This window comes from Musa acuminata, chromosome BXJ2-4 (genome assembly GCF_036884655.1).
Source record: "Musa acuminata AAA Group cultivar baxijiao chromosome BXJ2-4, Cavendish_Baxijiao_AAA, whole genome shotgun sequence".
Lineage (NCBI taxonomy): Eukaryota > Viridiplantae > Streptophyta > Magnoliopsida > Zingiberales > Musaceae > Musa > Musa acuminata.
Genome location: NC_088341.1, coordinates 41,663,061 through 41,683,229, shown reverse-complemented (window position 1 = coordinate 41,683,229; position 20,169 = coordinate 41,663,061). Strand labels below are relative to the sequence as shown.

Here is a 20,169-nt window from a genome sequence, read left to right as displayed (position 1 = left end):
CATCCGAACTCGGCCCATCTGAAGCCCATTTAAATGGAAAAGCATCTTCCCACCATCCATGGTCCTTCTCCCCATCAACCACCGTACACCTACCGGCGTCACCCGATCATGCATCGTCCATCGTCATCATCCGCAGAATAAAGAATCCCTCTCTTCTCTCTCGCCTCCAATTTGTATCGGAGAGGACCCAATCGGGAAGAAAGAGGAAGAAGAAGCAGAGAGGAGGGTCGGAGGAAGGGGGAGGAGAGAAGCAGAGCAAGATGTCGAAGAAGAAGTCTTCTTTCAGCGGATCGACGACGATGACGCTCAAGGACTTTCATGGCGGCTCCATCCCGTCCCAGCTCCCCCTCCCCTCCGCCCCCGGCAGTAGCGCGTACTGTTTCTTCGATCACCTCTCTTCTCTTTCGCCTCTATTTAGCACTGACACTACTCTTTTCTTTTCTGATCCTATGAATCTGAACCCTAATCATTTTCTTCTGTTGTCTTCCTTGTTCCTTTTCCCTCTGCAGCTCCGCAAGGCCGCTCGATCGGCCTGCTGCATGGGGCACCACAGCAGCTGCAGCCTCTGGCAGGTCTGACCACCACCATCACCTCCTCCGCCCCCGTCCCGGATCTGCGGGCGCCGCCTCCGCCTCCGCCCGCGGCCTTGACGAGCGGCCTTCGGCCCTCCTGCCCCATCCACCCCACATCGGCCGTCACTTCGACGAGGACGAGCGAAAGCCCTTCGATGCCTCCTCCGCCCCGCGCCGCACCCCCGTCTCACCTGACAACACCCTTCGCTCCCCACCGCCCTCCAGATCTGACCCTAAACGCCCCATCTCGAGCCCGGTGTCCACCCTTCCGGCCCCCGCCCCCGCCCCCTCCTCCGCCTCCGCCTTCGCCCCTGTCTCCTCGCTTCCTTCTCCGTCCGGCAACATTGGCTCAACTGCTTGGGGTATGAGGAAAGAGGTAGGAAGTGAGCCGCTGCCTCCGTTGCCGGCCCAACCCACCGCCCCGATGTGGTCTGCTTCAAAGCTAGCACAAGCCAGCGCGGTTGAGAAGGTGTCATCAGGCAGGTGGCAGTTGAGGACCCCCGAGGTGGAGATTATCAGATCCCAGGAAACTGAAAATTTGGATAGGAGATTTGAAGAGACGGCTCGAATTGTGGTTGGTATCGATCCGGATCGTGAGACGGAGAGGCCGAGATCAGTCTCCTCTGTGGTGGCCTATGCGGACGTCAAGGAGAGGATTATACAAGGATCTTATACGGATAGGGCTTGGGATCAGGAGAGAGTAAGATCTCCAATACATCCTGAGATGAAGGAGAGGAATGTGGCAGGTTTCTCTTATGAAGGGACACGGCCAGCATCCAGTGATGGGAGATTTGGTGGATCAAAGTTATATCAGCAAGGTGGTGTGGAGGTTTCGGAGCGTCCTAAGTTGAACCTTCTTCCGAGGAGAAAACCACAGGAATCTCCAGACATTCAGGCTAGGGATTTTGATGACAAGCAGGTACACTTTGATCTTGTGCTTTTTGAGCTTAGCAAGTATCATCCATGTGGTTACTATTTGAACATTCTTGTAGGTATATCAAGCTCCTGTGAGCTTAGTGCAAGTGCAGAATATACATGAAACTCATGTGAGTATGAATCTGCCAACACAAGGATCAGTTGGAGCAGATGAGGGGAGTCGAGTAATTGAGCGTCCGAAATTGATATTAAAGCCTCGTACCCAGCCTATCGAGCTGTCAGATGGAAATGCTGATAAGGAGAGGTCAAAAATCTCATTTTTTGTCAATCTTCTGATTTCATTCTTTACGTTATCTACCAGGATGACTTACTAATGGCGACTAATCTGTTTGAGAAGCCAACATTTGCTTTATATTTGGTTTGTGTTGTCCTGTAACCAGCTGATTGACTTACTTTGCCATCATTAGATACTTTATTCATGGATGTCTTTCCTTGGTTAGCTTTATGCACTTTTTATATGAATGATTAGTTGATAAAGATATTTAGCCAAGGAACTGGGAAAGCTTAAAAGAATATGACAAAAGCTGTTTTGTGCAGCTGTATTCCATAATCTGAATGTCATAACCTTATTATTATTTTTATATATTTGAGAGACCAGGTATCGACATGTTAATCTTGTAACTTGGAGATGATGTTATTCATGTCATTTTTCGCTCATGCATTTGTGTTAAGTAGATTATTTGATGGTCTTTGTGTATTCTTCATGCTGGTTTCATAATCATCTATTGTCAATTTCAACTTAAAAATATTTTTGTTTCTTTATATTTACCATTTTATTGTTGTTGTTTCGTGTTCCTTTTATTTTTCATTTTCTTTATCTACAATCCCATTAATGTATTATGAAGTCAAGTTTCTCTAGACAGTTCCCATGAAACTCATCTAACTTCCAAGGAAGAAAAGAGTTTTTTATGTTGATTACACTTTTGATCACACTTATAATTAATTATATATTCATCTTTAAAAAATATGTGAAAATGTTTATGGTTCAAGAGGATATGGGAAAATGTTGAATAATGTCTCCTTTTTATCTTTCATGTTTCTGTAATCCCTATATGTCCTTTTGTTCTTCTCTTTTACCTTTGTGATCACTTGTCACCTCTAAATTATTTTACCTTGATGTTGATTCTTGAATTACTTTGTTTAAGGTCTTCAAAGTTTTTGCTCGATCTTAGAAGCTATTCTCATTGGCTTGAGTGTAGGCACACAGTACCGGACACATTTTTCCTTGAAACAATTTTTATATTGTTAATTTTGTTGGTTAATTTAACCTCTATTCGAATTCTCTTAATATTTACCAGTTGCAGTTTCTATCTCACTCTTTTATTTTTCTTCTTATATACAAAGTGAACCTCAGGTGCTCCTATATTTTCTAAATTGTGTCCCTATTTATCAATTTTACCAATTTGACATGTATTTCATTTGAAAGAATGAAAGAAGAATAAAAGAATAAAAGGTCGAGAAGGTAAAAAAGAGAAGAGAAAGAGAGAGTGGAGGACATCGGATGGGATGGGTGGTAGGAGGTACCGAGGAGTAGTAAGTGGAAGAGATAACCTGCACTTCTATTCTCTGTTGTCACCACCATTAGCTGATGTCATTGTTGTTTGCTATCATTTCCACCATCTCCACCGCTCACTATTGCCCATAGCTGGTCTATGGAGCAAAGATCCTTGTGCATAACCTTTTGATGGAGTCAAAGAGACTTATTATGTATGATTGACATAATATAATACATTATATAATTTAGAATGTAATGATAAACATAATAGATAACTTTTAAATTGAAGTTGTATTTAATAATTGTATATAATCATATAAAAACATAAAAAATTAAAAAAAAGTAAAAAGTAAATTATATGGGAAAAATTAAAATTATGTGCTACTTTATTTGTTTGTTTTAATTCTAAGTTATATTCTTGAAATATGTCAGCTTGTTGATGTCAATCTTATTGCTACTAGCCGATTCCAACTATGAAAATTTCCAAATTGGCTTTGGTACACAATATGGGGCAATGCAGAAACTAGAGTATTAGTCATATTAGAATCTTGAGCTTTTATTAGATGTTTTTACCACTAAATTTAGAAGACTGAGAATTCTAAGTCTGGAAGCAGGTGAATTATCGTAAGATCTATCTTTACTGAAGATGAGCTTGGTTATAAAATGTTTGTAATAGCTGTCAGTATCATAGAGCTTCGATGTTGTATTAGCTTGCTTTGTTGGTTTATTTTTTTATCTATGTTAGTTTTCCTAAAATTCAGCAAGCATGATGCTGACATTTGTCAAATTGTTAACTATTCATTTCTGCGGTCTTAAATGTTTTTTATTCTATTCTGGATTATGAATATTGTAGTAGGAGTTTTGCCCTAAGAAAATTACACCTCATGAAATGTCAGAGAAAAATCTGGACTGTGTTTCACTATTTGTGCATGTCACTGCTTCATCTCTATTTATTCCTGTGCATCCATTGTTCCTATTTCTTTCTAACTGTACTGATTCCTATGTTTAAAATCCTTATTTCATGAGGACTATGGAATAGGATTTCTTTTCTCCAACTCCAACAGCAATATAATGAGTAAGAGAGACATAGGGGAATTTGTCTATGCTATCTAATTGTATCTCTTCTTGTCCTAATTTGCTTTGAGAAGCTACATAATCGTCCTCTAAAATAAAGGTGGCCTAGCGCACGAGGCTTCCCTCAATACAAGGTTGGTGGAGAGTTAGTTGCTAAACTAGAAATCTTATTGGACTGCTTAATTTAAAAACTTAACTGTATATACAGGCACTTAATAGGTCCTAGCATCTGTAAGTTCTGCTATTTTTGTTGATCCAATTTCTTAGACACACACATGTCTAACTCAGCTGTGCCCTGTGTATCAGGATCAATTTCTTCTACATTTCAAGTATTTGATCTTAAGGAACTGTTAAAAAGGAAATCTTAATGAACTGTTGTCTTCTTTTCTTTTGAAGTTGTGCTTACGCATATGTGTATATATGTACAAATATATATCATAGATCTTTATCTCACAACTGCCTGAGTTTAAAAGAAATGTTTCTCTTTTATATTATCTAATTGCTCAATGCAGCACATGGGTCTCTAGGGTGTTGGGATATATGTACTGCCTGTAAGAAAAGACAGAGATGCAAAGGAAAAGTTCTGTTGTACTTTAGATTCATAAATACGTGCCTTTTTGTTTCTTGTTGCATTTTTTAATCTATCCAGACCCCTTGATGCAGAGGCAAAGCATCGCTGTATCTGTACATGCCTTTTGTGTCACTCTTGTTTCACAAACTTAAATTTTCTAACTGCTATGGATGGTGCAGTGATCTGATTAGCAGTCTTGCATTTTGTTTTCTGCTGCAGGCAAACTGTGTTTGGCGGAGCTCGACCACGAGAATTGGTAAGTTACTGTCTTGGCCTTTGTTCAGTTTGGTGACACTCTTTTTGGCTCCAGTGCACTAGTGATTCCTCATTTTTAGTACTTTGAGATCCTTTTTTGGAAACATAGCTGGTGTTGAAAATTTTACAGGTCTTGAAGGAGCGTGGAATCAATGTTGCAGCTAATGATGTTGACATGAACACACCACCCAACAGGTAGCATTTGTTTCTGATGAATTTCTATCTAGTTGCTTGTTTCATCAAATTTAATGAAAAAGTAATGGCTTGTCTAGAGAATGAAGAAAATTTTCATTGGCTTATTGCCACTCTTAGCTTCAGTCTCGCCATGGAGTGGGTCTTCTGTTATAAACCAAGGAACAATACATCTTTATGAATGAGGGGGATTGACATGCTCAACTTTTTTTGTAATGTTTTCTAATGATTTGCTCCAATCTCTTTCCTTATATTTTGGGAATTGGGCAAAATCATGAAATTGTCAATATTCAGAATGTTTTGCTAAGGCATAGCACAGAAATTTCATTATGTTAGCTACTTGCAGGAAAATCAGTGTGCTTCAACTCCATGGATACCATAACAACAACAATAAAGCCGTAAATCTCAACTATTTGGGTTCGGCTACATGAATCTTTCGCTGTCATCGAAATCTATAAAAAACCATATGTTTAGGATCTGTAAAAAGTCATATATTTTGTATCTATAGATCCGTTACATCTAATATATCTAATTTGTTGTTTTGTGTCGTGGTTACTTCAACTGGTGGTTGCATATAAGCTTTTAATTTCATCTTAATTCTAGTATTCTGTCGAGTGGTTTTACTGTCCTTTATTTTGTATTTTTTTCTGTTGGTTTTTGCTAAATAGTCTATGCTTGGTTTTAGACCATGGTTCATGGTATTTTGATTGTTTCGCTATACTTGTGTAATTTTCTTGCACATTCGATAAGTGTTCTTTCATATTTACCAAGTATGATATGTTGGTTTATTAAATTAAGTAGCTTTTTCAAGTTCATTTATCTTGTTTTCTGCTGGCTACTGTAGGGCTAGGAATGACCTTCCAAGGACTGATTTAAAGATTGAACCTAATGCGACCATCCAGCTTGGAGATAGAGCTGAGAGGCTCCCTGTTGAACAAAGGACTGGCAAGGATCTCGAGAGAAAAGGCTATCAGCCAGACACTGAGAAAGTAGATCTGCAGAAGGCTTCATGGAGAAATGATAACCGGAAGAATACCCGAGGGAACGAGAAACCACTTGAACAACCTCGTGCAGATACTGACACCTGGCGCAAACCTATCGAGCAACCAAAACCTGATATCCCGGCACCTCGCTTTGGGAAGGCAGCCTCTGCACTGGAGCTTGCACAAGCATTTTCAAGGTCTGTATCTGATGCCAGGCCAGAAAATCGCTTTACAAGCCAGAGGAGCATTTCTGGTCAGTCTCTGCGTCCATTTTCTCGGTTGACGGATACCAGGGAGGTCTACTCAGGGCCATCCCAAAGGCAGATCAATGGCTATTGATCACTTCTTTAGCTCGAACTGTTGAAAGAGAAGTGATCATCTTCGAAATGGTTCCAGTCTAATCCACTGTGGTCTCTGCTCTCACATTATTCAGTCTCTTTGTTACACCTATCATTTTACTCGGCAACTAGATGGCATGCCATCTTGATTGATAGTGAGCGATGGTTTAAGAAGTCATCCTGCTGGAATCTTTGATTTTTTTTTTTCGGATTAAAGACTTGCATGACAAGTGCAGAAAGTGTAGTTCTACCGATGCAGAAATTTTACACATTCCTTGGAACTTGACTGTAGGTTCATCCCCATAATTTTCAGGTGCTTAAGCAGTACATATGGGAAATGATCTAAAGGCTTGTTGCAACCTGAAACTTTTGTCAAAATCATCCTCCTGCTCTCTCTCTGTTGATTGCTACTCAATTGAGTCTATCAAGCAATTGTTCTGTTTCCAACTTGTTTTGATTTCAGAGATATCCTTTTTTTATTTCCATTTCTCGACCCGATGTGAGAAATCATAATTGTTTTGTTTTCAATTCTCCTACCATGTCCTATTTGTCAACTGGAGATTGCTTCCTTTTTCTCTCTCTTTTTTCCTGTATGAGTTATGCTTATTCAAGAACTGCTACTCTCTGCTAAGTTACTAGATATTCCACCTGAAGTGCAGGATGGTGGCGTTGACGCAGATGTTCATGTTGACATCCATGTCAGAGTCAATTCAGTCTCCGTGTCAGCAATCTCATTGTGGACTCACGACGACAAATCTCATCACCACAGTATGGCCTTCTATCGCATCACTTAAACCCAAGCACGATTCTTTTTGGGAAGATCTCTCCTTAAATACGAGAACCAACACTCATATATGTGGCTTGCTAAAGAGGAAAAGATTGCAGATTAAAACCAGCCCAGGAATGTATATACAAAGTGGCTTTTTGCAGGGAATTGGAACGCACAGAAAGGGAAACGAGAAAACGGTGAGGAGAAAAAGGATCGATCGATCGGTCGGCATCATCTTCCATCTTCTTCTTCTTCGCCATCAAAGCTTTCAGAATATGAAGGCAGTCGGAGCAAACGCGGGCACAGCCGTCGTAGGTACTCCATAGTGCCTGAACACATCAATTACATGGATTTTACTTGAGACGTTCTTCAGAGAACAAGATTGCAACAAACATTTTTCTCATGGATCATTCATGGAAGAACCAAAACACATGCACATTTACACCCTCATTCCAGATGAATACAAAAAGTAAAGGACATATCTCGTGATCCATCAATGAAGTTGAAAAGTCCCAAAGGGGGGAAAAGCAGGGAACATAGTGACCCAACCTAACTTGCAATAGAATGTTTTACCAAGATTTGTTTTGTTGCTGTGTCTAGTGAATGCTATTGAGGGATGGTGGTGGTGGTGGTGGTGGTGGAGGTGGTTGTAGTATTAAAGAGCGGACAGCCCAACCACCATTCATGTTCACGACTTTTTTCTTTCCACCAGGTTGTAGGTGATAACCCCACACTTTTTCTTGTCCGATCCTTCGTCTTTAATTAACTTTTTTAATGGTAAAAATTTACCCCATTTTTTAAATTTAAATTGATTATTGTTAGTCATAAGAGTCCTTTTGGATATATATAAATATATATATATATATATATATATATTCTATATTAAATATGAAGTGGTGAAAATGTTAGTTCCAACTTTACATAACATGAATATTAAAGAATAATGAACATTTTCTAAAAGGCAACCTTTTATTTAGTGGAAGGAATGTTACTTGCGGGCATTAATGAGAAAAAGGTATCTCATTTACATTACCATTTCTATAATTTTTAGTATTATCTGTGTGCACTGTGACCGGAAGAGGAAGGAGGAGGAGGAGGAGGAGGTATCTCTACTACAAGGCTTCGAAGAAGGTGGAGACTACTGCAACAGGGTTATGTGTAACTATGGGAAACGATGTCTTCTTCCTACATCCTTCCATCAATTCAGAGAGAGAGAGAGTACCCGTAGTCGTTCTTGAAGGGGCTGGGGATGACCCTGCTCGGGGATTTGGCTGTGGCCTTCCGTGGCCCGCCGCGGCCCTCGGCCGACCCATCTCGCACAACGAGAGCCCGGTCCTCCGAGATCGCCACCAGCGAAGGCCGCCACGGCGACGCCCTCCTGCGGCGCTTCCCCTCCCAGTCCTTCGCGGCCGCCCTTTCCCTCGGCTGCGCCGCCGCCGCCGCCGCGTCCTGCCGCAGGGCTCTCCGGCCGCAGGGGAATTCCAGGAGCCTCATCCCCCACCCTTTCAGATCAATACATCACCGCTTACTCTTTCTCCCTATATATATTATGGACGGGACAGCTCCTCATTGCTTGGAATGACTAAAAGACCCTTTCTAAGTAGGATTCTCTTTTCTCCGTATCTGCGGCTGAGATCCACCGTACTGGCCGAATCTCTGTTCCCGACCCTCCGATCACGATCCTACATCGGTAGCTCTCCTTAGATGATGATTGCGTCAGCTGTAGACACACACAGCAGACGCTTGACCCCGTGAACCATCCCGATTCATGCACACGCGCCCACAGCACAAATCAACAGCGCGAGCACATGGACGAAAGCAGGTCCAGTTTCAAGGTCACGGCGATGGCTGGGGTTGGATAAGCAAGAAGACGGGCTTCGTTGGCTGTGAGGAAAAGCAAAGTGGCACAGCTCATGCTTCGGAGACGTGAAAAGGCTTCTGCACTTCACCATGGCTGTAGCTTTTGGGAGGTACACGAGAGAGGCAAAGGGCAATGGAGGAGGAGGTCATGCTCCACGCTCTACAGCGAAGAGATGTACTGATGACACCCTTAGCTCCCAGCAAATGAATTAAAATACAACCTGAAACAGCAGCAACTACTGCTAAGTGTATGTGTTCTTGTTGTTCATGCATGTGACGAGTTCTAATGAGCCACCAATGTAATGGATTCCACACGGTGCTGCGACATGGTCACCTGGCCGAGCTGTCGACGGGGCTCGGCATGTTTCCACTGTATGACCATCTCGTATTAATTAGTCTTGAGAGGAAGACACTTTTTATCTCTTCATTAAAGATGTTCAAACTTCAAACATGATTAGCATACGATCTACTTCTGCTAGCAATATTACAGGTGTGCAAACATCTATCATGGACCCAATATTCTCCTTCGAGTTTGTCATAAGCTTGATACTAAGTGATGACTAGATTTGGTACGGGTTTATGATGCTTAAGTTAGTGCTGAAACAATAGAGGATTCAGAGTTAGAAGAATGAAGTATCTTCTCCTGTTATTGGCATCTTAAGCACACTAAATGCATGCGAGAATAGTTATTGGCCTTCAAAGGAGCTCCATTAGTGAATGATCGACCTAAGGCTTGGTTGGTTGCTATCTATAATTGCCAAAAGCGAGCCTCAACTTCTTCACATGCACATTAGGACTGAATAGATAGAAGAAGATGGCTGACATTACAATGTTATTCTTCCCACTTGAAAAGGCTGTTTTATTTTCCCAAAACACAGACACGGAGAGAGAGATAGAGAGATACAAGTCCAAGAAAGGGTGACCAATATCCAATCGAACACAACATAAAGCTTATGCAAGTTGGGTTTGAAAAGGAAGGCAAAGTACCCACTATCTTCTCCATGATTAAAAAGGTGACACAGGAAATATTCATCCAGTCATGTCTGATATAATCAGCCAACAGAAATGAGTCCAATCAATAATTCAATTACATACATATCAATTTTATATAAAATTTTGAAGGAATGTTATTTTCATACTACAAAATAATTTTCTACCCAAAACCTCCTCCTTTCTATCTTGAAATTAAATTGAGCTTCGGAAGGACTTCGTCGGAATTAAATCGAATGGATCTAAACATCACCGGTGTCCATACACCACGTCAAAAGGAAAAATATGTGGTATAGAAAGACATTCGGAAGATGTTGCACAAGTCGGCGATGGGGGATTCCACTCACAATACTATTCATCTCAATCGCCGTGTCTCTTAACGTCTTCAACACCTGTCTCATCGACTTCGGGAATCTCCTCATTGAAGACCTTTAGATTTCACTGCCTATACATCACGAACACATTATTTGTTGGGTTCATGCATGCATGCATGCAAATGGAGGGTGAGTAATCCACCGAGAGTGTATGTCATATTCATAGGTCTATTTTACGCACACAAAACCTGGGATTGGGGGCTCTGAATCTGTCACGTTTGATTCACTTAGTGGACGTATCTTGCTTTAGAGTATTTGACAGTAAAAGCTGTAGGTGAAACCTTATCATCCCTCCTCCGAAATGGACTGGCAAAGATCTGCCACCCACTCGACTTCTGCTTTTGTTCCAGATGTACCACGAGATGCAGCAACAAGTTGTGCCAGTGGAACTCTGCCGACAGGACCTTTACTGGATCTTTGCGAACGCAATTTGTGGAGCATCCGAACCAGTTTCGAGAAGAGCAAACTGGATGATACATAAGATAGATTCTTCGCTTCTAGGGCTTCTCTAGGGTTACTCACCACACTCTTGTTCGTCGCTGCATGGCTACAACTGCACTCTTTCTTCTCTTGTCACGGAGTCATGGACAAAGGGACTGTATTAATCCTTTGTTCTTGTGCGTTGGGGACTTGTGGGATATGATTTGGCCACTAGCGTCTTCCTTTAAAATATCTCGACCAGCAGTCAGCTATATAAAAGGCTTATAGCGCCTTGTTTGTGGCTGACGAATCCTTTGATAGATTCTGCACCAAGAAAGGATAAAAGAAGACAAAACATCAACATGGTTTATTCCCGAGTAGATCTGAACATTTGAACTTTCCCAATTGGCATAAACTACTGTGATGGTGATTAATCACCCAACTAATCTTTTTAGTATGGTTTCGGGGCAGCGTAGTGTTTGAATCATGAGAAACTCTGCCCATACGAGTCAAGGGTTTTTGAGTTTGGAGGTATCTCAGCGTGAAAGATGGATGGCCGATGTGGGAGGCTCAATCGGTCAGATTCGATCCCAGCACGATTTATGCAAGGACATTCATCTGATGTGCTCTCCGAGTCCAGATTTGAGGGCCGACATGAGTTAGATTCAATGTGAATCAAACGATGTTTAGGATGAGAAAGGTCAAACCTCGAATTATCTTTTATAATACGTCCCCATTTTCAAATAAAAAAATATTTCACTTAATAAAAAAATAATATTTCTCGAATATTTTCATTTTAATGGAGGGCATGACGGCTGAGAATTTTTGGCTTGGCTAGGAAGCCATACGTCAAATTATGATTCTGATTAAAGGTAAATATTTCTCATAAGAAAATCCTCATTTGTTAGAATTATTGCATCATCACCTCCAATATGGACACATAAATTAAGATTAGGATGCACATATCGAAGGTTGTTTGATGTGTTGTTCTCCTCAACATCGACTCAAAAAATGAGAACTTCTGTACCATCGTCCCTTTGCCTTGCATGTGATATTGAACAAGCTGTGGCCATTGCTCGCACCTTTTTGTGGTGCATGTGTCTCTTGAAGAGAGAGAGAGAGAGAGAGAGAGATGCAGCTTTGGCAAATGACTTCACATCTGGACTAGGAAGAAACAACTGAAAGCTGATGAACACCATAGAAGGGCTGCTTCTTCTCCTTCTGCTTGGCAATTCTTATTACGTGACGGTCGCATTGGGATGTGGAGTCTGTGGAAAGAAGTAAAGACTTGGAACGAGTTGATGGATCATTTGGTCGATTGCTTCCTGTAATCTAAGGTGTCGAAGTGCACATAAAGATATTGGCTTTTTCGGTGTCCAGGAGCCACCAGCCGACACACCAACGATGCCTCCATTGACATTAACGTCAGAGCGAAAGCGTTCTCTTTTGGGATCCTGTATGACCGGGTTTTGTGCCCACAAGGAAAACATAATACTCATCCGATAAATGACGTGTCACGCACTTGGATCAATCTACGTAGCGTGTTGACTTTAATCCTCCTCATCCCTTCCCTTTGGATCAATCTTCGCAATGAAAAGGAAAAGGTTTTGATAGTGATTTTATTAGATGCTCGATATAAATCTTATGTTCCACGTTGTTGCTCATTTTCCTAGAGCAAATGTTTTAGGAGGAAACTAAATCTCAATACACGAAAGAGTTTCATGAAAAAAAAAATTCTAATAATTATGTTTGATTCTTTTATAAATATTTTATATATTTTATTTTTATGTTTATGTGAGAGAAAAATGTATAATTACTTCAGGATTTATAGAATTTGTGCCTAAGTAGAAAGAATTCGATGGTCTCATAATTGATCACATGACAAAGAACTTAGCTTTTTTGTATAGATGTATGAATAAGAGTTATCGAACTACTTATTAGAGTTTCTTTGATCCTCATTTGGTCAATCTCGTCTCTAGTCTTGAGCATAAAATCATTCGCGCATGTACCATTTTGATCTCTCTCTTAAGATTTGATTTTTAAAATTTTCTTTTGGTTTTCTTTGATCTATTTTTATTTGAAGAACATATTCTAAAGTTTCATCTGAATATCTATTTATTTTTTTATTTATAGAATAAAAGCGAGTGCATTAATTTATCAATAGACAATATACGTGTATACTTAGCTTCCTATATAGCAGTATAAATCATATCAAATTTTAGATATAAACTTGGTAAAAGTTTTTCTACTATAATTTAACCTTTTATATATTTACCATAAGATTTTATTTTGTTTACAAGAGACTTTTGAGAAAAAATAGATTCATAATCAAAATTTAAAGTTTTGCATCTTTTACTTTGTTTATGCATCTAAGCACACTTTTTAATATTTTTCAACCTTCTATCAATGTTGATGCCATCAAGATTCAAGAAAATAAGGACTCTTTGTATCTTTTTATATATTTGTATTCATTTGATCTTTTTAATCTTCAGTCTTCTAGATCATACTCAATAATTTTTTTATCAAATTTTATAATCATTATGAAATAAATAGAGTTTTTATTTTAATAATCCAAAACTGATCATTTTCACCATTAATGATTGAAAAAAAAAAACTGATCATGGATACTTACTCCAATACTTACCATTTTTCTTTTTTTATTAAATATACTTTTTTTTTTAATCAACATACTCCTATTAGTCTTTTTCGAACCAAGCTCGGAAACCACACTTATTGAATTTCTTTTTTTTATACAACTTTAGATAGAAGGGAAAGAAAATAGTAAAAAAAAATCTTAAGTACTTTCAATCTATAGTGCTTTGGATTGATAGAAGAATATATATTTATATTAGCTAAAAATAAAATATAAGTTTTTTAAATAATAAAAAATCTATTATATCTCAATAAATCTTTTTATCCTCATATATTTATTTTAATCTAATTTTTTTTATTTTATTTAATTTTAATTAATCTTATCAAAAAAAACTTTTATCTTTTACATTGTATATCCATTATTTCATAGTTTTGACTATAATTATAATATTTATTTAGATATGGAGTCGATGGAAAGAAGGTTAGTGGATGGGTCAATGAAGCGGTCGTCACTTTGTGTGGCCAAAGTCATGAGATGCACAAAGGTGGGACCTTCGTGCGTTCAAGAGCGACAAGAAGACAGACCAACATTGTCATCGGTGGTGGTGGTGATAGTAGGCGATGACAGTGCTCTCTTGCCGTAACTAAGACAACCAACTTTTGCTATGGCAAGAGTGTTGGGAAGCAAGATTGAAAAAGGAGTGGAGAGAAAAAAAATAGCATAATTTAAAGTATAAAAAAATTTATTAAGAAAATCTTATTACAGTCTCTTAATTTGACTTGGTGGTCTATGAGAAGAGATCACAACCCCTCTTATGGACTCATTACAATCTTATCTAAAATACATATCTTAAATCAATTAATTTTTTATTTAAGCATCTCCTAAATCAATAAGACTTATATCTTAAAGACTCTCACACAATGCTAATATATCTAATTATAAGTTTGTCCTTTCAAAATAAAAAATTCTCCAATGACGTAAAAATATTTGTAGCCTGATAGATCAATACTATAGGCTTGTTAGAAAATTTTCAATCTATTGCTTGAGTGTTTATCGGATCTATTAATATATTATTTCAAAAAATATAAATTCTTCATCTTTGGTCTCTCTTAATCAATTCTTATCTGATTTTGTTTTCAAAATTTACAAGTTCTTTGACTTCAGCAAACTTACGTCCAAGAACTAATCCCCCTCTCAATTTTGAAATATCTTATATAATGAGTGACCTTCACGAGTTATTTTTAGATTGACAGTAACCATATAAATTTGTTTTTCTTGTATAAAAAAAAAATATATTGACTACACAAGAACATAAAATAATGCCGTAGCAAATCATGCATCTGCTTCGACGACTTTGTCGACGTAATTCCACAGTTAACATGTCAACGTGATCATCACTCATATTTCATGTACCAAAACGTTCGAGACTCTTTCTATTGGACACGAGGTTGATTTAAAAATTTTAATTCATTTGAAGTCGACCTCTCGGTTAAAGTCAAACGTTTGAATTGACCGAGTGAGACTCCAAAAAGTCAAAGTCGTAAATAAACAATAATGTCCGACAAATAGGGGGGGCCTTCGAATGTGTCTAAACTTAGCACTAGTGATTGGCGATGGCCAGGAGGATGACGAAGGCCTCGGTGCTTCTCTACCTTCTCACTGCTTCCATCCTCTGTTCCCCCGCCATTGGAGGCGACACTGTCACACCCAACCGACCTCTCGTCGACGACGGAGGAACCAGCTTAATTTCCGCTGGTGGCAGCTTCGAATTGGGCTTCTTTAGCCCCGTCGGTTCTACCAACAGCTACATCGGCATATGGTACCACCGCATCCCGGTCCAGACCGTGGTCTGGGTTGCCAACGGCCAGCGGCCGGTCACCGGCACCGGCCGTTCCGGAAAGTTGTACACGGACGGAGCACTCGTGATCACCGACAGCAGGAGTCAAATTCGAGATTTCGTTGGGAGTTCGAGGGTTTGTCGCAAGTTTGTATATTCGTCAGAAGTTCTGTCGGAATTGACCGAGAAGTCCAGAAGCTTGCCAAAGAAGCTCATCGGAACTCGCTAAGAAGATCGTCGTAAAGTCCAAGAACTTGCCGGGAGTCCATTGGAACATTACCGAAAGATCGTCGGAAGTTCACCGGAAGATTACCGGAAGCTCGTCGGAAGAACAATTGACATACCGGACCAAGATTGCTTAGTTAATATCTTAAATTATCATAGTTAGACCTTAAGTTGAGTTATGATTGGAATGTAATCCCATTAACTCAGTTATAGGCCAACTGGGCCCTTAACAATGCTGAATTGGACCGGTTGAAATAGCCCATTTAGCACCTGAAGTCACAACCGACGGTGGCACCGCCATAGCACGGTTGAGCTCTGTCAAGCAGTGGTACCGCCCAGACTGAGTGGTAGTATCACCCAGTGTCAATCTATAAGCGACCAATAATGACGGTGGTACCGTTAGTACCTCGAAATCTGAGTATATGATATTTTTTTTGCTCCAATTCTGAAATCATTGGGGCCTATAAATATCCTACCATTTTCTACATGAAAAGGTATAAAAGTGTGAACAAAATATTGAAGTCTTGTGACTATCCGAGCAGCTTTGGAAGAGCTTTGATTTCCTGACGGACACACTTCTGCCAAGCATGAAGATCGGATGGAACCTGACGAGCGGGCTGAACCGCAACCTCACGGCATGGACGAGCGTCAGCGATCCGGCGCCGAGTGAGTACGACACCGGTTTCGACGTGCACAGGGTTCTGCAGATATTTCTGTGGTCCGAGAGCCGGCGGTACTAGCGCGGGGGATCATGCAACGACCGCCAGTCCAGTGGCAACCAAGAGATAAGACCGACAACTTTTTCGACGTGTTGTTCGTGATAACTGTTAGTGTAAATAACTTTATGCCGTGGCCTCGGGGCCGACACGGCTTGGTTCGGGTCCGAATGCACGGGGATCTTGCACGGCGTTCCTCGGGACAGCTAAGGTGGCCTGAGGGCGGTGGTCCGACCGGGACGTTGCGTCGGGAGCGAAGCTTTTCCGCGGTGCCGGGAAGATGCAACCCCACCCTTGTACCTGCACGCAGGTCGGGTCGGAAGCTCGGCCCGACCCCTCCGACGATCAAGTTAGATGATGTGAAGGGAGTTTGTTAGTCAAGAAGTGTCCCCCCCTGCTCGTTAAGAGTGCGAGGGTATTTATAGGGAAGCTTGTCGTGGTTTGATGTGCCCGCTTGCCGGGGCAAATGGTGGCGTCTGACACAGCCGTTGCGCGGGTGTTAATGCGCCTCGGGCAGTGTTTTGACTGGGTACCATCGCGCCGACCGAGGTGTGAGGCGAGGATGACGTCAGTCGAGTCTTATCGTAATTACTATCCTCATCATATTCCCCCCCCCCCCCCCCCGGAAAGAAGCTATGCGTCGGTCATTGTAACGGGAGTCCGAGGCATGGCTTTAGCTTTCCGACGGTTGGCCGCGTGGGCGCGGTCTCGGGGGCACGAAGCCGAGGAGCACGACGTAGGCGGGTTGGCCGCGCAGGTGTGTCTCGGGAGGAATGGAGCCGAGGAGCACGACGTAGGCGGGCTGGCCGCGTAGGTGTGTCTCGAAGGCATGAAGCCGAGGAGCACGACGCAGGCGGGCAGGCCGCGCAGGTGTGTCTCGGGGAGCATAGAGCCGGCCGGCGAGTCGGGCTATGGTTTGGGTCGTGCTGGTCATCTGTGGGGCTGGTTGGGCCGGCGAGTCGCAAGTCGGAGGTTGAACTAGAGCGACTCGGGCTATGGTCTGGGCCGGCGAGTCGCAAGTCGAAGATCGAACTGGAGCGACTCGGGCTATGGTTTGGGCCGGCGAGTCCCAAGTCGGAGATCGAACTTGAGCGACTCGGGCTATGGTCTGGGCCGGCGAGTCGTAAGTCGGAGATCGAACTGGAGCGACTCGAGCTATGGTATGGGCCGGCGAGTCGCAAGTGGGAGATCGAATTGGAGTGACTCGGGCCATGGTCTGGGCCGACGAGTCGCAAGTCGGAGATCGAACTGGAGCGACTCGGGCTATGGTCTGGGCCAGCACAGCTATGCGTCGGTCATTGCAATAGGGGGGAGTCCGAGGCATGGCTTTGTCCATTAGTGCTGCAGTAGTCTCAGGCGACACGAGGTCGAGCACGTTCTCGAGCAGGCAGGCCGCGGCGAGGGAGGCGGTCTCGGGGAGCATAGAGCCGAGGGGCACGACGCAGGCGAGCTGGCCGCGCAGGCGTGTCTCGGGAGCATGAGGCCGAGGAGCATGACGCAGGCGGGTTGGTCGCGCAGGCGTGTCTCGGGGGCATAAGGCTGAGGAGCACGACGCAGGCGGACTGACCGCGCAGGTGTGTCTCGGGAGCATGAGGCCAAGGAGCACGACGCAGGCGGGCTGGCCGCGTAGGTGTGTCTCGGGAGCATGAGGCCGAGGAGCACAACGCAGGCAAGCTGGCCGCGCAGGTGTGTCTCGGGAGCATGATGCCGAGGAGCACGACGCAGGTGGGCTGGCCGCGTGGGCGCAGTCTCAGGGGCACGAAGCCGAGGAGCACGACGCAGGCGAGCTGGCTGCACGGGTGTGTCTCGAGGGCATGAAGCCGAGGAGCACGACGCAGGCGGGCTGGCCGCGCAAGTGTGTCTCGAGAGCAAGAGGCCCAGGAGCATGACGCAGGTGGGCTGGCCGCGCAGGTGTGTCTCGGGAGCATGAGGCCGAGGAGCACGACACAGGCGGGCTGGTCGCACAGGCGTGTCTCGGGAGGAATGGAGCCGAGGAGCACGATGTAGGCGGGATGGCCGCGCAGGTGTGTCTCGGGAGCATGAGGCCGAGGAGCACGATGCAGGCGGGCTGGCCGCGCAGGCGTGACTCGGGAGCATGAGGCCGAGGAGCACGACGCAGGCGGGCTGACCGCGCAGGTGTGTCTCGGGAGCATGAGGCCGAGGAGCACGACGCAGGCGGGCTGGCCGCGCAGGCGTGTCTCGGGAGGAATGAAGCCGAGGAGCACGACGTAGGCGGGATGGCCGCGCAGGTGTGTCTCGGGAGCATTAGGCCGAGGAGCTCGGCGCCGGCGGGCTGCGGCCGAGGGATGCAACTCAGGTGGCTAAGCCACCCTGAGGTTGGCTCGGTAGGCTGCGGCCGAGCCATGTAGATTAAGAAGATTTTAAGCCACGAGCTGAGAGGGGGTCAGGTTGATACTGGACCTTGGCTCGAAAAAGGCTATAGGGCTTGGATTTCTTTTCATGAGGACTACATGGGGTAGCCACCGCGGGTGCTTGACCTCTATCATGGAGCCCGCGGTCGGGGGCCGTCCCTTCTCCTCACGGTCGCCCAGGCCTCCGCGGCGATGTAGCGGTTAGCGTGTTGGAGCATCTTTGGCATCGTGGTGGGAGGTTGCTCCGCGAGAGACCAGAGGAATCTGGAAGGTCGCATGCCTTTGATGAACTCCTGCACTAAGAGAGAGAGGGGTGAGTGTCCGGCTGACCCTGGATTTGCGTGGCAAATCGATCCACATAATGTGAGAGGGGCTCGTCCTCCCTTTGTTTGAGTCCGAGGAGTAGTGTCGCGGAAGGCTTCGGCCGTGCATAGGCCACAAAGTGGAGCTCGAAGTCTTCGACGAGCTGGTCGAAGGTAGCTATTGTTCCGGTCTTCAAGCCGCCATACCACGAGTGGGCAGGCCCTCTCAAGGTGGTAGGGAACGCTCTGACAGGCGAGGTCCTGGAAGGCCTCAGATGACACGGGTGTCGAGTCGGCTGGGGTGCCATCGGGCGACGACAAGCCCGGGTCGCTGAATATTTGCCAGTATCGTTCGGAGGTCGTGGCGGGGTGTTCGTCACGATGGCCTCCGTGCAGGGGATGGTCCCTCGAGGCTTCGGTCGGGAGCGACCTGTCAGCCGTGGGCTCGTCTGAGTCGCTCGGGTGATGACCCGACATTCCGGGCCCTCCTTCTAGCGCCAATCTGTTAGTGTAAACAACTTTATGCCGTGGCCTCGGGGCCGACGCGGCTTGATTCGGGTCCGAATGCATGGGGATCTTGCACGGCATTCCTCGGGACAGCTGAGGTGGCCTGAGGGCGATGGTCCGGCCGGGACGTTGCGTCGGGAGCGAAGCTTTTCCGCAGCGCCGGGAAGATGCAACCCCGCCCTTGTACCTGCACGCAGGTCGGGTCGAAAGCTCGACCCAACCCCTCCGACGATCAAGTTAGATGATGTGGAGGGAGTTTGTTAGTCAAGAAGTGTCCCCCCTTGCTCGTTGAGAGTGTGAGGATATTTATAGGGAAGCTTGCCGTGGTTTGATGTGCCCGCTTACCGGGGCAAATGGTGGCGTCTGACACAGTCGTTACGTGGCGTGTAGAACTGAGCCTGCGCGGGTGTTAATACGCCTCGGGCAGTGTTTTGACCGGGTACCATTGCGCCGATCGAGGTGTGAGGCGAGGACGACGTCAGCCGAGTCTTATCGTAATTACAATCCTCATCAATAATAGTTAAGATCTCCCGATAACAACCTAACAACAGTTAGATCTCCCCAACTCTGCCGAAGAGATGTCGTAAATCTGTTAGGAAAATCTTAAGGAGGATTCTTTTTTCTATTATGTATAAATAAAGAGTATTGTAGTGTTTCAACTCAATGCATTCTTCTCATTTGTATTTTATTTCTATCGGTTCGTGGGGGACGCCCGCGAGATCGTGTACGCGTTCTACATGCGCGACCCCTCGGTCGTCTCGAGGCTGGTCATGAACCAGTCGGGCATC

The 20,169-nt window shown here is 44.1% G+C and overlaps 3 protein-coding genes across 3 annotated transcripts; 2 read left to right on the top strand and 1 right to left on the bottom strand.

Annotated features, from left to right (window-relative positions):
• The first annotated feature begins 87 nt into the window (after positions 1-87).
• On the top strand, positions 88-6,702 carry LOC135610952 (uncharacterized). Its single transcript, XM_065106085.1, has 6 exons — positions 88-373; positions 510-1,491; positions 1,565-1,752; positions 4,868-4,904; positions 5,034-5,098; positions 5,940-6,702. The coding sequence occupies exons 1-6, from the start codon at positions 261-263 to the stop codon at positions 6,415-6,417; spliced, it is 1,863 nt and encodes a 620-aa protein (XP_064962157.1). The 5' UTR covers positions 88-260; the 3' UTR covers positions 6,418-6,702.
• A 571-nt stretch (positions 6,703-7,273) lies between these two features.
• On the bottom strand, positions 7,274-8,709 carry LOC135610957 (uncharacterized). Its single transcript, XM_065106091.1, has 2 exons — positions 8,408-8,709; positions 7,274-7,514 (listed from the first exon to the last, which is right to left on the bottom strand). The coding sequence occupies exons 1-2, from the start codon at positions 8,677-8,679 to the stop codon at positions 7,454-7,456; spliced, it is 333 nt and encodes a 110-aa protein (XP_064962163.1). The 5' UTR covers positions 8,680-8,709; the 3' UTR covers positions 7,274-7,453.
• A 6,326-nt stretch (positions 8,710-15,035) lies between these two features.
• LOC135608803 (S-locus-specific glycoprotein S13-like) lies at positions 15,036-16,224 on the top strand. Its single transcript, XM_065101845.1, has 2 exons — positions 15,036-15,395; positions 16,027-16,224. Exons 1-2 carry the CDS (start codon positions 15,036-15,038, stop codon positions 16,222-16,224), a joined length of 558 nt encoding a protein of 185 aa, XP_064957917.1.
• Positions 16,225-20,169: the final 3,945 nt, after the last annotated feature.

Coding starts and splice junctions, on each gene's coding strand:
- LOC135610957 (XM_065106091.1), bottom strand. CDS start 8,679: ATGAGGCTCCTGGAATTCCCCTGCGGCCGGAGAGCCCTGCGGCAGGAC. Junction 7,515..8,407: donor CCCTTCAAGAACGACTACGG/GTACTCTCTCTC, acceptor TGATGTGTTCAG/GCACTATGGAGTACCTACGA.
- LOC135610952 (XM_065106085.1), top strand. CDS start 261: ATGTCGAAGAAGAAGTCTTCTTTCAGCGGATCGACGACGATGACGCTC. Junction 1,492..1,564: donor GGGATTTTGATGACAAGCAG/GTACACTTTGAT, acceptor ACATTCTTGTAG/GTATATCAAGCTCCTGTGAG. Junction 5,099..5,939: donor ATGAACACACCACCCAACAG/GTAGCATTTGTT, acceptor TGGCTACTGTAG/GGCTAGGAATGACCTTCCAA.
- LOC135608803 (XM_065101845.1), top strand. CDS start 15,036: ATGGCCAGGAGGATGACGAAGGCCTCGGTGCTTCTCTACCTTCTCACT. Junction 15,396..16,026: donor ATTTCGTTGGGAGTTCGAGG/GTTTGTCGCAAG, acceptor CTATCCGAGCAG/CTTTGGAAGAGCTTTGATTT.